Source organism: Podarcis melisellensis (genome assembly GCF_964234715.1).
Source record: "Podarcis melisellensis genome assembly, chromosome: 2".
NCBI lineage: Eukaryota > Metazoa > Chordata > Lepidosauria > Squamata > Lacertidae > Podarcis > Podarcis melisellensis.
Window position 1 is genome coordinate 40561620 of NC_138529.1, and position 16612 is coordinate 40578231.

Sequence of the window (16612 nt, forward strand, 5' to 3'; positions counted from 1 at the left end):
AAATGAAAGACAGAGAGAACGGAATTGATCTCAGGAGAACCAACCATAGCAATTGGAGCCAGCCCAGTTGTGAGTAATAGGATAGACCCAGGAGATGCAACCTCAGTCAAATAGCACTGTAGAAAACCGCTTTACTCTCTATAGACACATTAAAAGAGCTGGGCAGCTACTCTAAGTTGGAAGAAGAACGTGCCAGTCCATTTAAAAACAATAACATATAACTTTCATTGCAGGGCAGCCTTGCATGCTCTATAGTTAAAGCTGGAAGTTTCCTTAAGGAGGTGAATTATTATTTTTTTATAAAAAAAAGGTCTAAATATTCACATTCTAAGAATCCACATGCTGAACCAGTGGCCACTTGTCCATAGGAGATAGTGGAATATCACCACCTCAACCTTCCCATCGGAGTGTTCATGAACTAACATACATGGATGTGGATGTGCAAATGAGAATGTGTGAGAGGTGGGAAGAGAAAGAATGGTGTATCCTTCTAAAAGATCCATGGAAAGTCACAACAGGTTACAAATAACATCCATGCAAAGAGAATGGGAGATGGTGTTGGAGGATAAGGCATGTTGGAAGAGCTTTAATTTAAAATGAAATGCAATGGAAGCCTTGCCCATGTCTGGATTTTCATTTTTTCATATGATTGCTTCCTCTGGTTCTACCCCTTGGATCCCTTTGTCTCTCACAACATGGCCAGAGGCAGAGAGCAGCAGAAGCGATTTTTATTTTTTAAAAAACCCCTATATAATACCTGCTACATTTGACCGCCTGGCGCCCCTCCCAGCCCTTCTAAGTAAGTGCTCATGTACCAAAGCTTTACAATGAAAAGAATGGTAATTGAGGGTTAGGTAGAGAGGGATATATATAATTGTTGGAGCATATCCTCATATGACGCTTCTAAAGGAATATGATTTTGGCTAGAATGCATGTAACAAATGATGTTTCACAATGACCCTTTCCTGGGACTCGCAGGTGGGCAAAGGGATTTGGGGAACCAGCTGATTTATTTCCAGTACTGTATATCTTTGCTCAGTTCTTCTGTTTGACCTCCAATCTACCTGGTTGTTTGGGGGTGGCTGTGGTTGCAGGGGTTGGGGAGGGGAGCAGCAAAACAGAAGCCACAGTATTTTCTCGAAATACAAGCACACTGTAGTACTTGTCATTTATTCCCACTCCCATTATTTCATTTAGTCAATTAGTAATTTAGAAAGGTTCATAAACCTGTTAATCAAAAAGCACTCTAAGTGGTGTGCATAATGAAATTGTAAACAATATGCAGCTGAAATTCAGATAACAAATATACACAAAATAATTATTATTAAAATGCAGATAAAATCATTAAAACATTTTAAACAAATATAGGTAATGAAATTATATGCCTGGGTAGGCTTGCTGATAGATTATGGCTCACTTGTTCGGGTATCCACACCGCTCCCATCTGGAGCATGGCATCCAGAACAGTGGTTGGGATGCGGTGATGCCTGAGCCAAATCTGTTCTTCCAATGGTCTACTTCTCCCATCATTTATAGCCAAAGAGTAAAATAAAAGCATGGGCATAATCATGACTGTAGTTATGGGCCTCCACCCCACCTTCTTCTGAGTAGGGGCACTCTGTTAAAACTTATTTACTGGGATTCTAGGATCTATATACCATATCTGCTTCAAGGAACACAATAGAGGAAGTGCCCAGGAAAGGGAAGATGGTGTTTCTTAAAGGGAGCATTTCAGCTCAGTCAACAAACCACAAAAGATGTGACTCTTCTAGTGTCAAGATTCAACATGAGTGTTGCCCACAATGCAGCATCAATCAAACACAGCCTTCACCCAACTAGAATATGTTTTGAACTTAGAACCATTGGCCATGCTGCCTGATGGGAGTTGGAGCTCCCCCAGTCTTAACCTAGAGCTACCCCAGCCTCATCACCATTTTGCCCTACTCCCAACCCAGGGAGGGCACCATTGCTATGTTTCTAGAACACATCTGAGCCAGGAGAGTGAACCAGTGCCTAAAAGCAGTAGAGGACTGAAGCTGAATCCTGCTATGACAGAGAAGTTATGAGTGAGTGCTTCCCTCACTTGTCCCTCTGAAGGAACAGGTACATAGCTCTTGGAACAGAGTGGGCTCCATGGCAAAGAGCACTTATCATCAGCTTTGGCTGGTGCATTACCTGGACAAAGATAGCTTGGCCATTGTGACTCATTCACTTGCAAGCTCACATTTGGACTCTGCAATGCATACTATGGATAGCTCATTTGGTTAGAGCGTGTTGCTGATGACGCCAAGGTTGCAGGTTCAATCCCTGTATGGGGCAGCTGCATATTCCTGCATTGTAGGGGGTTGGACTAGGGGGTTGGACTGGACCTCGGGGTCCCTTCCAACTCTACAATTCTGTTATCTATTTGGCACTTCTTTTGTCGCTAGTCTCTAGAGGCTGCAGCTGGTGCAGGATTCTACAGCCTACATAGTGCTTTGCCAGTACTAAGGGATCTGCTGTGGCATAAAGCCAGTTTTAAGGTCTTGTTACTTACATATAAAGCCCTAAACAACTCTGGACCACATTAAGGCTGAAACCAGGTTAGCCATACCACAGTCTGATGATTGTGAGCTTGTCGCTTTTTTACTAGGAGCACCAGTGTTGTGGTGCACTCACTGGTGAAATGCAAGAGGTCCAGTTTAACTGGCTTTTGAAGACATACCTGTTTACACAGGCATTCCCTCAATCTCTTGACCCAGTTGCCCTGTTTTAATTGCTATGGATTTAATGGGATAGTTTTACTGTATATTTTTAATCATGGATATTTATGTTTTAATGGGATTGTTTTATTGTGTATTTTAACTGTGCATTCTCTGTTATAATGCGTTTTAACAATGTTGTTTAGAAGCTATCTGTACATTAAGTGGAATAAAAATTAACAAATAAAAAGAAATGGATAGTAATGTGACATGCTGTTTCTCATCTTTCCTTGACAGGTCACTATGGAAAGGATATTTATCGAAGCGGAGGTCCAGATTTCCATAATTTCATCTCCTCTGGGTTTGTCACGTTAGGAAGAGGACACAGCAAGGGTACAGTGGAAACCATTTTTTGCTAAATAGAAAAGATGGGGTTGAGTCAGTCTCTCACTTGGAAGTTGGTTTGTGTGATTCCAGTAAGAGTGTGGAAGATCATTGGTTTATGCTGGAACATGGAGTTACAAGTTCAAAAAAAGTGCCATTGGTGGGATATTAAAACTGTAGAGGGACAGGTGGCATTTTGGGCCAGGGAGAGGTATAGACTGGCAGACAGACATGAGCCAATTGCTGTTTGCAGTCTGACAGGATGCAAAATGCCTTCCTTGCCACCATTTCCCAAGAAAACAGAAGGGAGTGTAATGCCACCATAGCCATGGGATAGAAAAGTGGCACCATTCCAAAACTGGGATGCTGCCGTAGAAGCAGAGTGTGCTCCACTTATACTGTACATGTGTACCACATGGGAGGGGAAATGTTTAGAGCAGATTAAGCTAATGGTTTGGTACAGATGCAAATAACTATGAACAAATCTAACAGAAATGTCTCATGCACAAACCCCACTGAAATTTCATAATGGGGAAAGGTTTTGCAGCTCCCACGGCTATATTACACAAGCATATGCATTCTAATACTTGCCGAAAGTTATCTTGCAATTCTTCCAAGGCCATCTAGCTAAAGTTGGGTGGATGGGGACGGGGGTGTCCTTATTCCTTTTATACAGATCAATGGGAAATGTTTCGATGTTGGACTAGGGGCTTCCCTGGTCAGGTTGTCTAGCAGCCTTGGGAGCTTTGTTTTGTTTTGCCTTGCTCTGCTTTGTTGTCCTCTTGAACACACCACTGGGCTCTCGTGCACCTGTCCTTTAGAGATGTTTGCTTTGGCAGTGCCTTCTGTGGTTCACTTGCTCTTCGCTTGTGACATGGTGCAACCCAGACTGCACAAACTGGTCTTTAGAGTGCCCATGGATTCAAGGTCCAGTCAGGATTCATGGATCAATCACAAAGCAGATCACTGGACTACATGGCCTTTGTTCTCCTCTACTTCTTGTCCCCTACACTTTCAGTGGGATTTCTGCATGAGATGCTCCTTGTAGATTGTGCTATAAGGTTGCTGCTCATATTATTCACTACATCTATTGAATGTGCATCAGCATATTCAGTATAACAGGAGTGCACTGTATTCAGATATATTTTCCCCAATATTATAAGTATTTTATAAAGTGATTTCCTTAAGGGTCATATATTTTTGTGTGTCTACCTAATCTGTGAGAGATATAAAGATAGATAGATAGATATATAACAATCACACATATATAATATGCTATACAAATAAGAAAACATGTCAGTATCCATATTCTGCAATATGTATGTTCTGTGTAACATTATATGTATATGCAGTACAATCCTGAGTGTGCTGATGTGGTTATGTCAAATAGCAAATTATACATGCCATACGTACCATCTAGCATCATCTTGATGCTCACAGCTGACATTCAGGAACTTCTTGTTACTGGGACCTTGATGACTCGTCTTTTAATCACTCTGTTGCCTCTTCGAGTGGGTTTTCCTTTCAATATAGTGTGAATTCTTATTTTTAACTTTCTTGTGCACATTCTGTTGCCTTCCGATTGTTGAAGAGTGAGTTAGCCTCCTCGAAAGACTTGAGGGGAGAGAGGGGCAGCCTATTCTGTGCTGGGCCACTCCCTGGTTCTAAGACACAGCTTCTAGGCTCACTGACCACCAAGTCTCTTCCAGGGTCCACCTCACTCTGTGGCACATTAGCGCATAGATGGTGGTCTGTACTGCTGGGCAGGCACAAGCCACCTTGATAACCCAACATTGTTTCCTGCTGATTCACTGTGAGATTGTTGTACGTTTATATTATAGATGTATATGGATATATTATTTCTACAGAAACAATGTATTGTATGTGGAAACATGCTGTTTCATATATATCCATCCTTGTTGCTATTGTTGTTCCCATAGATGCTCACCATTCACAAGTTGTTAAAAAGAAAAAAAAAACCTTTATTTTCCTGACATTTCTTGCTGTTTAACTCAATGGAAGAAAACCTTTCTCTACACGTGTCATCCAAAAGCAGTATGAGTTCTGTGGAACTGTCACAGAAGAACCAATATATGTGTGTATTGTCTGTGTTTTGTGTATTCAAATAAAGTTTACTGAGGTGGAGGCAGAGCCCATAGGATTATCCTCTCCCACTGGGTAGGGTGGTATGCAGACGCGCAGCGCAAAATTGAGAGGAAAGCGAACACCACATATGAACCAGGAACTAACCTTCAGAAAAGGGACTTATGTAAACTTCCTGTGAGCCTGCCCTTTCAAGGATTTCATTGGATGGGAGACAGGTCAGACAGGAATGGAAAGCACAAAGCACTGAGTTGAAGGTAATAGCCACTGGGACCTATAGAGAGATTCCCAGAAGCATCTCTTCCTTTGTCCCAGGCTTTTCCAATTTTTTTTCCTGACTGGCTACATATTATTGTCATTTCCACTACTCCAGAGGAAGTTACGGGGAATTTTTGCTTAGATATGCAGGCCTGGTTTGACAGGGCAGGAAGGCAGAGGGGAGAAAATGGAGCATAAAATTGATAAGTGATAGCGGCCATGTGCAAGGCAGGAAAGTGGTGAATGAGCTTTTGCTATCTAGCTTTATCCAGTTTTGCCAACTCTCACTGTTTAATTAGGAGCCTTTCTAGAATTGATTTCCCCCTACAGAATGCTGAATCTTCTGCAGTAATGTAATCAATTACAACTATTCTTTATTTTCAAACCTTATTATTTTAGAAAAGCAACTTTCAGGTTTTCCTGGCCAATGAAGGCGGCTTGGAAAAAATATTGTGCGCGAATGCTTAAATAAAAGGAGCTGGGTTTATTTATTTATTTTAATACACTCCCCAATCCTAAATGTGTTTACTCTGAAGTAGGCTCTACTGAAATGAATGGGACTTATCTTCCAAATAAGTGTCTTTCAGATTGTAGCCGAAAGCTGTGCCTTCACTATTTGAGCTGTTTGAGACTTGGCAAAGCTCTTTGCATAGTTGTGCCTTAGTGTGTGACAGCTTTTCATCCTGTGTCCAGTTGGTTTGGCCTTTTTTGATTTAGGTTAATTATTTTGAATGTTTTCAAGTGGACTAGCTGTGTCTTTGGCCTGATTCAGCCATGGCATTTCTTATGTATTCAGCAATACTTAAATGTGTGTGTGTTTGTTTGTTTGTTTGTTTGTTTGTTTGTTTGTTTAAAATAACCTTTTGCAAGTGAAGATGCACTGGTGGGCTTGAGGAATGCATGTCTTCTTAACCCATTAATGAATACTGCTATTTGCATGCAAGAGCCATAAATATGTATACATGTTTCTCGCTTATCTGACCCATCACTGCTTTAGATGTTGTAATTGCAGGCACGTCTCTTGGCATATTTATACACACACACATTTGGACCAAAGCTGTTGTACCAGCTGTAATATCTCAGTAAGTTTACCTGTAAACAGAGATGGTTCTATCTAACCCAGCTTAATTGCAGCTTCATGCAATAAGCTACTATCATTGCAATTCCCTGATATAACTCCCTCTGAAAAATTGCATCTTCATGTTATGGCTTTATCACTGGTGGCTTTACTTCGCATCAGTGTATTGTGTTTAGTACTGTGTTAATTGGAGCTGTTTGTGATCTTGTGTTGGTTTTTCTTTGCACTAGGATACATGTGCTCTTCCTCCCCCTCCCACTCTGAGCTATCCTTTGTGGTGTGGTTGTGCTGCAAGTGCTAAGTATCAATTCACTGGGAGATTGTTTGGGGGTGGGAGCATAGGTACATGATATGCTATACCATTGAATACCAAATAGTGATTTGAGGTTTTTGAGATTCCACAGGTTCCTAGGCTTTGGTGATTTATTTTTCTGGTATGACACTCAGCTGGATAAGTCATCTCAGCCTCACATTTCAGTTTATAAAATAGTGGCAAAGCATATTCTCCAAACTATGGGATGGGAATGTGCTCTTGTTTCAGCATAATCAACGAGAGCTCTCCGGCCATAGGCCTACTCATGATGCAGGAGCTCCCTGTACCAGGATCTTCTTCACAAATGCTTCACACACTGTTCCATTGCTTTGTTAAGTTTGCTTGCATTGCTTTCATTCCACTGAGAATGCGCAGTACAAAATAACATCCACTTAAGGGAGCTTACCGTGCTTTTGCCAGATGCTCACCATTTATGTATCAAGGAAAAATAGGCACACTCTAAGCAGTTGATTCACATGGCAGTTGTCTGTGCAGATGTATAATACATTTTTCTCAGTCTACAAGCAAAGCCACCTTCTTTCTAATTATCACGCACAGTTCTGACATAACTGCAATGTTTCCCACTATGTGAACAAGCCTGCCCTAAGGCTCATAGACCCATCTCCCCTCTCACATGCTACAGGAGAGAGAAAGCTGCTTCTTTTGCTTTTAAGCAAATCACCGTTCCCTGTGATGCAACCATGATTTCAAAGGTGGAATTGACATCCGGGGTGGGGGCAGCGCTCTGTCCTGGATCTTAGGCAAGTCAATTGAAAAATCATGTTTTGGACGCATTTTTGTAAGAGAGAGAGCAAGAGAGAGGGGGAGGGGGCTCAACAACTTTTAGGTTTGATCGGAGAACAAGCCAGGATCTGAAGCCATGGTTCTGATAGTAGCTTTGTTCTCACCTACCATATTTTAAGAAAACCAAAGTTGGGTTGAGTTTCTGGAATGACAGAGTATCTATACCAGGCCTGCATGTTTTGTGATGTACTACAGCTGAACACAGCCCACCAGTGATATACTGTGGTCTGCTTTGGGTATTTGACAATCTCCTGGATTTTGCTGTACCTGGATAATAGGGGGGAGGAACCAGGCCATTTATTGAGCCCTGTTGGAATGTTTTAGGTGAATAGTGGGAATGTTTGGCTTGGTGGGTCACAAGACATGCAGGTCTGGTTAACAGCTATGTACACACATAAGCACAAAAATGGTCTAAAATAACTGTAAACTTTTTTTCATAAGATTGCTTCTTCCCATTCCTTTCTTCTTCTTAGCAAAACCATGGATGCAGGTGTTCTTTGTGCCAAGCTACCCTTGGACAATCTTTGCAGGATTTCTGCTATTAAGTAACAAAACAAAACAAAAACCCCAAACTAGCATGGCTGATTATTGACAGCAGGAATTGCTCAGGTTTTGCATTTCCTTGCTCCTTTTCATTTAAATGGTGTTAACCTTATTCCATAACTCTGCACAATGCAATTTGTTTTGGCCATTGAGTTTCTCTGTTTTTGAAGAATCAGATAAAGTGCGCAATATATAGCCAATGTGATTTCCTGGTGATTCATGAAACCAAATGAAGGAGTTTATCCCCATTGGAATACTATCAGTTAAGACTCTTAAGTGCTCATCCACATTTCTGCCTGTACCCTGCTTTTTAGGTATGGGTGCAGGCAGTTTTGCATTTTCCCCACCAGTTTCCCTGGAAAACACACTCTTTGCCACTGAATCAGAGCAAACAACAATCTGCAGAAAAGTTTTTAATGTTTGATGTTTTATTGCATTTTTAATATTTTGTTGGAAGCCACCTAGAGTGGCTAGGGAAACCCAGCCAGATGGGCAGGGTATTATTATTATTATTATTATTATTATTAATATTAATATGGTCTAATTCAGCTATAAACTGTAGGTTTTCCTGGAGGAAAGTGGGGCAAATGGAGGTGTGGACAAGCACTGTCAGAATGCTTCATTTCCTGTTTCCCCCTCACATCCTTTACTTCGCCTCAGATGAAAGTTGCCTCTTTTCATTGGCCCTTTCCACTGTCAGGGGCAATTCTGCAACAAATGTCCCTAAGAAGCAGAGTCTATCCTCATCCACACCCTCTCTCCCCAGGCCACACATCTCAGCTGGCCTTGCTCCACACCCTCCTTGAGTTTGTTTGGGGTTTTTTTTGGTCTAGCTGAAATATTTCCTTGAACTCTGATAATTACCTGGATAGAGGACAAAGCAAGCTGTGGAGGTGCATGTAGATGCTAGCCTACAGTACAAAGGTAAAATTTGCATTCATTGCTCCACCTACATCTTCCTCTGGCCTTGCCCACCACTGGCATGTGGCTCTCGGAAGGTTGTCCAGAAAGGAATGTGGCCCCCAAGCTGAAAAAGATTTTCCACCCCCCACCCCTATTAAAAGTTGTAGAAATATACACAATGGGAGGACTTGGATCATATATTATTGTGCTAACAACACTTCCAAATAGTATTGTGGTTTCTTAAGACATATACTTTGTGAAATGAGGAATATGTGTTTCAAATTCCATTTTATATTGGGGGAATATTATATCAGGCTCTGCATCTAAACACATATGAAATAAACAACCCTCAAGTTTCTTGCTTTCTAACATCTGCTGCTTAGGTTGTAGGTTAGTGTAAATGGTGTTAGGAGCACAGGAATCTCACGTGAATGGATGCAAATATTATACAAGTCCTTAACTATTCAACAGCTAGCATTAGTGAGCTATAAATGAGGCAGCCCCTTTCTACCAGAGCAATCCTGTAACTTCCAGAAATCAGTTATCTTACTGAGGATGCCTGCCATCTATGAAAAATGAGCAGGACAATATTATGAGAGAAAAACACAAACAACAGTAGGGAGTTGCAGCAGGAGACCTGAAAAATATAGAGTATTTTCTGTGTGTTTTGTATTGCATGTCTATATTTTTATTGTACCTAATTGAAGCTCTTTTGTAAGCTGTTTTGTGTGTGTTTCGGTAGAAAAAGTGGATGACGATTAAGTCAAATGAAAGTAAGCAAAGAGAAGACAGGGACTTGAAGACAGGTAGATGGGAGATGACAAGAGTCGGGAAAATGATATTAACATGACAATACACATACCCCACATATGGTAATGGCATTTGTTCCAGCATAGCATAAGGAGCACATGTGATGGCATGCAAGTGAAGAGTTGCATTAGACATTGCTTTTTAAGCCAAAAAAGGATGTTTACTTACATGCTTGTCTCTGATACACATATCCTATTCATTTCAAAGTGTAGTGGTTAACCTGATGACTTATCTCACAGAAACCTACACAAAATTGTAAAAACGGACAGAAAAGCTAGAATGTGGGTGAGAGAATTTTCTTCAGGATCAGCCTGCAAAATCCACAAAGTCATGATGGCACTCTCCCTTGTCTTTCTTGTTCTCCCATTTTCTCCCTAAGTGCTGTCCAGGGTCCTGATGTCTTTTTCATGTCATCTTCTAGTAATACAAACTTCCCCCTTTTAGATTGCAGTCTCGGTGTTGATTGCTCCTCCGTTGCATACCTGAAATAAAATAAACCAACTAAAAACCACTGTGTAGATATGAATCTGTATAAATGCATGTGTGGCTATGTCCCTCTTTGTGTCCACTCTTACCATCAAGGTTCTGCTCACAGGAATACATGATAGGCTATCACACTTTAAGGAGTGCAGTCAGGACCCTCTTTCACTGTGTCACTTCATCAAATGTCCCTGTGTTCTCAAAATGGTTCATTAAGCACTTCATGTGCTGCCAGTTAGATATAGTTAAGGAAAGCTGGAAGGGGCACATAGTCTCATAGCAGCAGCCAAAGTTCTCCATGAATAAGCAATGCAAAAATCGAGATTTTGGCAAGTACACTCCCAGTTATCATTAACACTTGTTAGCAAGATCACATTGGCACGGGGAGAGCAAACTGCAGTCATCTGCATCCCAATGAATTAGTTTATTGTCACCCAATATAATATCTATTCGTTGTGATTGCATGAAGTGTGTGTACTCTGTTTTCTGATTTCAAATTAATGGAAGATTATCCAGGTTCTGCAGCCAATTATATATGCTGCAGACAGAACAGCTAGACTAGGGAAGGGTGATTCATAGTTAGTGAGCATTACCGAAGAATTCCTGCTCTAGTGGAAATCTTATTTATGGTAGTTTATCTGCATTGTCTCTGGACAACTTGTTTAGTATGGGGCAGCAAAAGGACAACAGGAAGGGAGGTCTGTTTCAGAGACAGGCCAAGGACCCATAAAGATGCTTGAAGCAAGACATGTGCTCATAGGCATATTACAAGGCATAGAAAGATCTGAAGCAGAAGGGAAGAAAGCACCAACTATGTGCCAGCATTATATATTTCATATGCTCAGGGACAACAAACATGATAAAGGGAAATGCAAAACTGAACTAAACCTAGCACCATAAGCTATCACTGTTGCTATGACTGTATTTTACAGGATAAGTAAAACTCTACAAGCGTAACAAACATGTCACTGTACCATTATGCAGATTTTGTTTCACTGTGTGGTCTTTTTCAGATATCCTATCACAAGGCAGAACTGTCATTGTACAGTTAGCAGGTAGTGTTAGAATTTTCTCTGTTTCCCACCATTGCACTATGTAGTACCAACTCTGCACTTGGAATTTCTGGGTCTTATCACTTTCTATTTTTATTTTGAAGTTGGCCCTCTTTAGCAAGTTCCTGAAGATGCCAGCAATGAATCTCTGCTAGCACATTCAGCTTTGGCATTGGGACCAAAGGTAAAATTGCAATGAATGACAGCTATTAATAAGAGATAGGGGGAAGCAGGCACTGGCAATTAGGATGAAGATTGTAACCTAAAATACTTGACCTGTGCACAGGCAGCATCTGAATTTCCACTGAGTGATCCCAGTAGGCCAAGGATCTCTGAGGGTGGAGCCAAGGGAGAAGTTGGATTATCAAGGTGTATGGGGAGCACCCATTAATCCTGAAATATAGCAGAGAAGCTAAATGCAGCATATGCATCTGCCTTTACACAAATATCAAATAGAAATCCACAGTCGCAACTATTATTTTTCAGATGGCAAATCCCACAAAACAGTTCTAGTCATATAGTAGGATACCGTCTAGAGTATAAACATCCAGGCAGGCAGGTAGTATTCTTTCCAGGTTTATTGGCACAAATGTTTCTGAGGCATAATTTCTTCAAACATGTCAGTACATTAAACATTTAAATAAACATTGGTCAAATACATTACCACATTCAGGTAGTGTCCTCAAAGCAGCTAATAACATTTATAAACATAGCAGATTAACCAACCCCATTGCAGCAGTGCTCAAGAAGCAAAACAACCAACCCCACCAGCCAATGCTTAAATGGCCATGTTTGCACAATAAAATTAGTTTAGATAGCTAAATCAAACTGTGGTGATATCACATAGCAGCATTTGGAGAGAGAAAGACAAAATGGTACATGAAATTCTGTGTCAACATTGGGATCAGACTGGGGCTATGCCCCAATTCCAGACCTGGAGAATGCACTCTATAGCTGAAAGGCCGCAGGTGTCATGTGTCTGTTTTGCTCCAGTTCAACACTTGGTGCTTAACAACCTATTGCCTACTCAACAGAGCGATCTTGAAATCTTTGTGAGATTTCAGATCCCAGTGATGCAGCAACCAGAAGGGAGAACTGTGTTATTAGAAAGGGGGAAATCAGTAATGTGCATTACGGGTCTCCCATAATGTTCTGTATAAATAAATTGTATGTCTTCAGCACTCTGTTGAAACAACTATTGTACACACAAATGGAGAAGGCATAGATAAGAGCAATAAAAAGGACTGGACACAGTGGGACTTACTTCCAAGTAGAAGTGCCATGAGTTTTCACTGAGACCAAGAGATAAGCTAAAGTGGTATTATTAACTAGTTAGTTAATTATTTACATTTCTATACCACCCTTCATCCAGGGATCGCAAAGTAGTTTGTAACATGGCAACAAACAAAAAACAACACTCCCCCCACCACAGTATAAAAGGCCATAGATTATTTAATTAGCCAAAGGTATATAATATGGCAAAATATTTCAAAGTTACAACTTGAGTAGGAAAAGATGGTTGAGGACTTTCTTTATCTTTTCATATAATGAAAGGATCATATAATGAAAGGATCACCAAATATAATAAAGACACTGGTCAGAATGCAACAAAGAAATGTTTGTATTTAAGCTTTTTGAAGTCAACACTCTGCAGTGGCTCCTCAGTTTAAAAAGACAGAGAGAGAAATGCTTTTGCATGCATCACACATCACCCCTTTGAATTACTCTCCCATTACTAAGTCTGGTGGAAGATAATATCATAATTCAGGTGGTGGAGAAAAGATACTCATGGAAGACAAGAACCTGAGTGACTATCATATAGCTCAGTTGGGGCATGCATACTGATGTTCATGGTATTCTTGTCCTCTTAAACTGGTGAGACTGGAGGTGATGGCAAAGAGTGATGTATTCTGGTTGTATACACTATTGTATGCACTGTTGGTTTGAAATTTAGTGATTATTTTCTTGCTAACTTTAAGTCACTAGTAGAATGATGTGCAAATATCTATGCAGAAAGAGAAAGAGGCAGAGATAGGAGTAAGAAACTGTATCAAGTGGGGTATACAGAACTTTTCAAACAAGTTTCTGTAAACATGCTGATTTTAAGGTTACCGGTAAAATGATGTCTCATATAGATAATGCACAAATGTCTATATGCCGGAAGAGGAAGAGGCAGTGAGGAATTATATTGAGTTGGCTAGATAGAACTTCCCAAACAAGAGCCCATAAACTATCATTTCCCACACTCATCCTTTTTATCCTTTTATCCCGTATATCCTTATACTGAAAAAAGAATAGCGTCAGCGGCAGGCTGATCTTAATGGCATAAGAAATAGATTCAGATTTAACTTATGTTTACATGCCCATTTTATTTAAATAGTTCATGCTGATAAATCAGTATTTGCACCTCCATAACCCACCTTGGGAGATGGGAGTAAACCATCTTTGTCACAGTCTATAAAGCTATGGTTCATATGGAGGTAACTTGCACTAACTGGTAAACAGTTGTCAAACCCAGTAGGCTTGACAAAAAGCAACTGAGGCTACTGATTGGCTTTCTTTTATAGCCACGTGCCACCACTTTGTTGCATACCTGTGTCTTTAAGGCATCCCTTTCCTCCATTTTCTCTGCCAGTGGCTTTATTTTCATCTTAGCAGTTATGTAGCAATCTATTTCACCCTAATGAATTCCTCTTTCTTTGCCTTGTGTATTATGTCAAAATAAATCACACAACTCAAAGAGAAAAGTCAGTCTATTATTGAGTGCCCTTTCCCAGGAAGGATTCTTCCTACTGAGCTACATGGGCTCTCTATTGTCACTAGTCTTTAAGCGTGGGGATTGTGGGCTGCCTCATCACATTGCTTACATGTGTAAAAGCAAAAAAGGGGGAGGGCTGCTTCAACATTCTCTTGGAAAGGGTTTCTCTTTCAGTATCTATTGATCAGTATTTGGCCATATAAGTACATCTGCTGTTCCTGCTTAGATCTCATTTAGTGCCTTAAAAATGGTGCTTTGCTCACAAAGGATTTTATGAGAAATTCAATATTCTCAAAAGGAGGGAAAAAATCTAATGTCCTTTCCACTGCTTCGTTTGTAATTAATCCAAACTGGACTTCACAAGCAGTAATTTTAGATATTATAGAGTCCCCCACCTCTGCCTCTTCTGAGATGTCTGCTGTGGCATGTGTCTGAAAAAGTGTTTTTTCGTCTTCTTCTTTTGAGATAATGTTTTATTCATAGGCAGCTTTAAGTCATGTTAATAAAGTAATTGATTAAGCAATTAAGCATTCATACAATCAACAGATTAATGTTTAAAATAACAGTTCTAGTTTTTTAAAAAGAGAAAATCCACTTTGAGAAGGGGTGTCAAAGTGGTAGTAGGCAGGAGGTGCTGAATAATCCCCCCTATCTTCTGAATCCCAAATTTCCCATCCTGAAGTGTCTCTTCTTAAGGGGGGGAGGAAGCAGGCAGGCAGCCTTCCTGAATTTGCTGCATATTTTTGCATGCCATATTTTTGTTAGACCTTGATAATCCCAAGGAAGTGAGAGGAGCCTGGAAATCTTCCAAGCAGCAGCCTCACAGGAATAAACACAGGCAAAATCAAGGGTTTGCTTGCTTGCTCGCTATGGAAGCTTCACAGCACAAATTCACAAACAAATCCATGAACCTGTAATGCTGCCTTTCATGGCTGCTCCAGATATAATTCTTCATCTTAAAGGCACAAGTGAGGAGTGTAAATAAAACACATCAAACATATTGAAAGCCTCTATGCAGATCAGGACCAGACGCAATCCCCAGGCAAAGCCAGGTATTTTGCACTCCATTATGCACACAGTTATGATGTCACAGGACTAAGGAAAAGTAACAGTCCTCACCAATAAACCCAGATAGAGACTAGAGACAATAAGAATATTTATGCCAATGGTGAAACTTCATCGGCGCTTTCCTGCTAGTCCCCATTATCTGCAGACTGCTAGTCCCCATTATCTGCAGACTCCTGATTAAGGCTCCCATTTTAATGAGTTTTGAATGTCCTGGAAATGTTATGTTTAAGTGCTGTCAACAGATCTCCATTCATTTTTCCTAAGCTGAGCTGGCCCAGCTCTGTAACCCTCTGAACACAAAATGTTTTGGGGCCCTACTTATCCTACTTGCTATTTTCCGCATTAGTTCCAGTTTCAACATATTCTTCTCAGATATGAATGACCAAAACTGGACATTTGTTTCAAGCAATGCATTATCTGAGCTTAGTATTGGAAATGCATGCCCTAATAATTCTGCATGTTGATCACAACTAGCAAGTCAAGGATCTCTTCAGCGGCTTTTAGTTAGTTATTTTATGGTCAGGATCCCATCTCCAAACGCTCCACCTCACTTGTCTTTTCCTGTTGACCACAACATTATTTATTTCCCAAATGCATAACTATATAACTTTGTAAACTTAGGGAAAAATTCGACATCATGCTTAAGTGATTGTTCCATTAGGGAAGCATTTGGCTTCACTGTTCTGAGCATTCTCCTGAGCTCCGCAGAGTCAATTTTTTGTGGGTGCTGGGGAAGAAGGGTGGGAAAGCTGTGTTTTATATTGTAGCAATGCCAAGATGAATCACACTGAGGGTATGGACTCCACTCTTCAAATAAAAGGTAAAAAGATAGTGGAATATTTCTGCCTCTCTCCCTCTCCAAAAGAAAAGTTCACAGGCTAATAATCTCTTTAAGTTAGTGGTACAACAATGAAGGCTGCCTTGTTTTATCTGAAGTGAATAAAGGCTCATGGCTCAGTTACAGTAGTTTTACCTCACTAGTACTCTGGCTGCAGACCATAATTTGTTAACTGGAATATGAGGCTTCCGTATATTTTGTCCTGCTGAAGGGCCTTGTTCACCATAGAATTTTTAAATTTCCCTTGCAGTATTTTGCAGCATATAGCTATTACATCTCATGTGTCTTCAATGATGTTGTGGTAAGCGTTGTGAAATCAGTGGTCTGCTTCAGCCACATGCAGCCACATGGGAAAGTTGGAAATAATTTGTCAAATCTTGTGCTGTTTGACTCTTGGCCTGCCATCATCACATAAACAACTCAGTTTCTCAGGCTGTGAGCGTGTGAACATTTGACACCTTCCATGACACATTCAAGTTGCCCAGTTTATCAATTATCAGTTTCAAGAGCTGAGATCAGACACCTGTGTTTCTGAAGCT

General features: G+C 40.5%; 1 protein-coding gene and 1 long non-coding RNA gene across 8 annotated transcripts in view; one reads left to right on the forward strand and one right to left on the reverse strand.

Moving 5' to 3' along the window:
- SHISA6 (shisa family member 6) overlaps positions 1 to 16612 on the forward strand; it is a 254044-nt gene that overhangs the window by 54663 nt on the left and 182769 nt on the right. For all 7 annotated transcript variants that reach the window (XM_081895248.1, XM_081895242.1, XM_081895243.1 and 4 more), the window contains exon 4: positions 2979 to 3074. In XM_081895248.1, coding sequence (XP_081751374.1) covers positions 2979 to 3074 — 96 coding nt within the window. The remainder of the gene's footprint in view (positions 1 to 2978; positions 3075 to 16612) is intronic.
- The window catches only part of LOC309361002, a 37542-nt gene continuing 29637 nt past the window's right edge, over positions 8708 to 16612 (reverse strand). The window contains exons 2-4 of the long non-coding RNA XR_014164273.1: positions 12674 to 12719; positions 11686 to 11802; positions 8708 to 10359 (exon numbers count right to left, since the gene is read on the reverse strand). This is a non-coding gene — a long non-coding RNA (uncharacterized lncRNA). The remainder of the gene's footprint in view (positions 10360 to 11685; positions 11803 to 12673; positions 12720 to 16612) is intronic.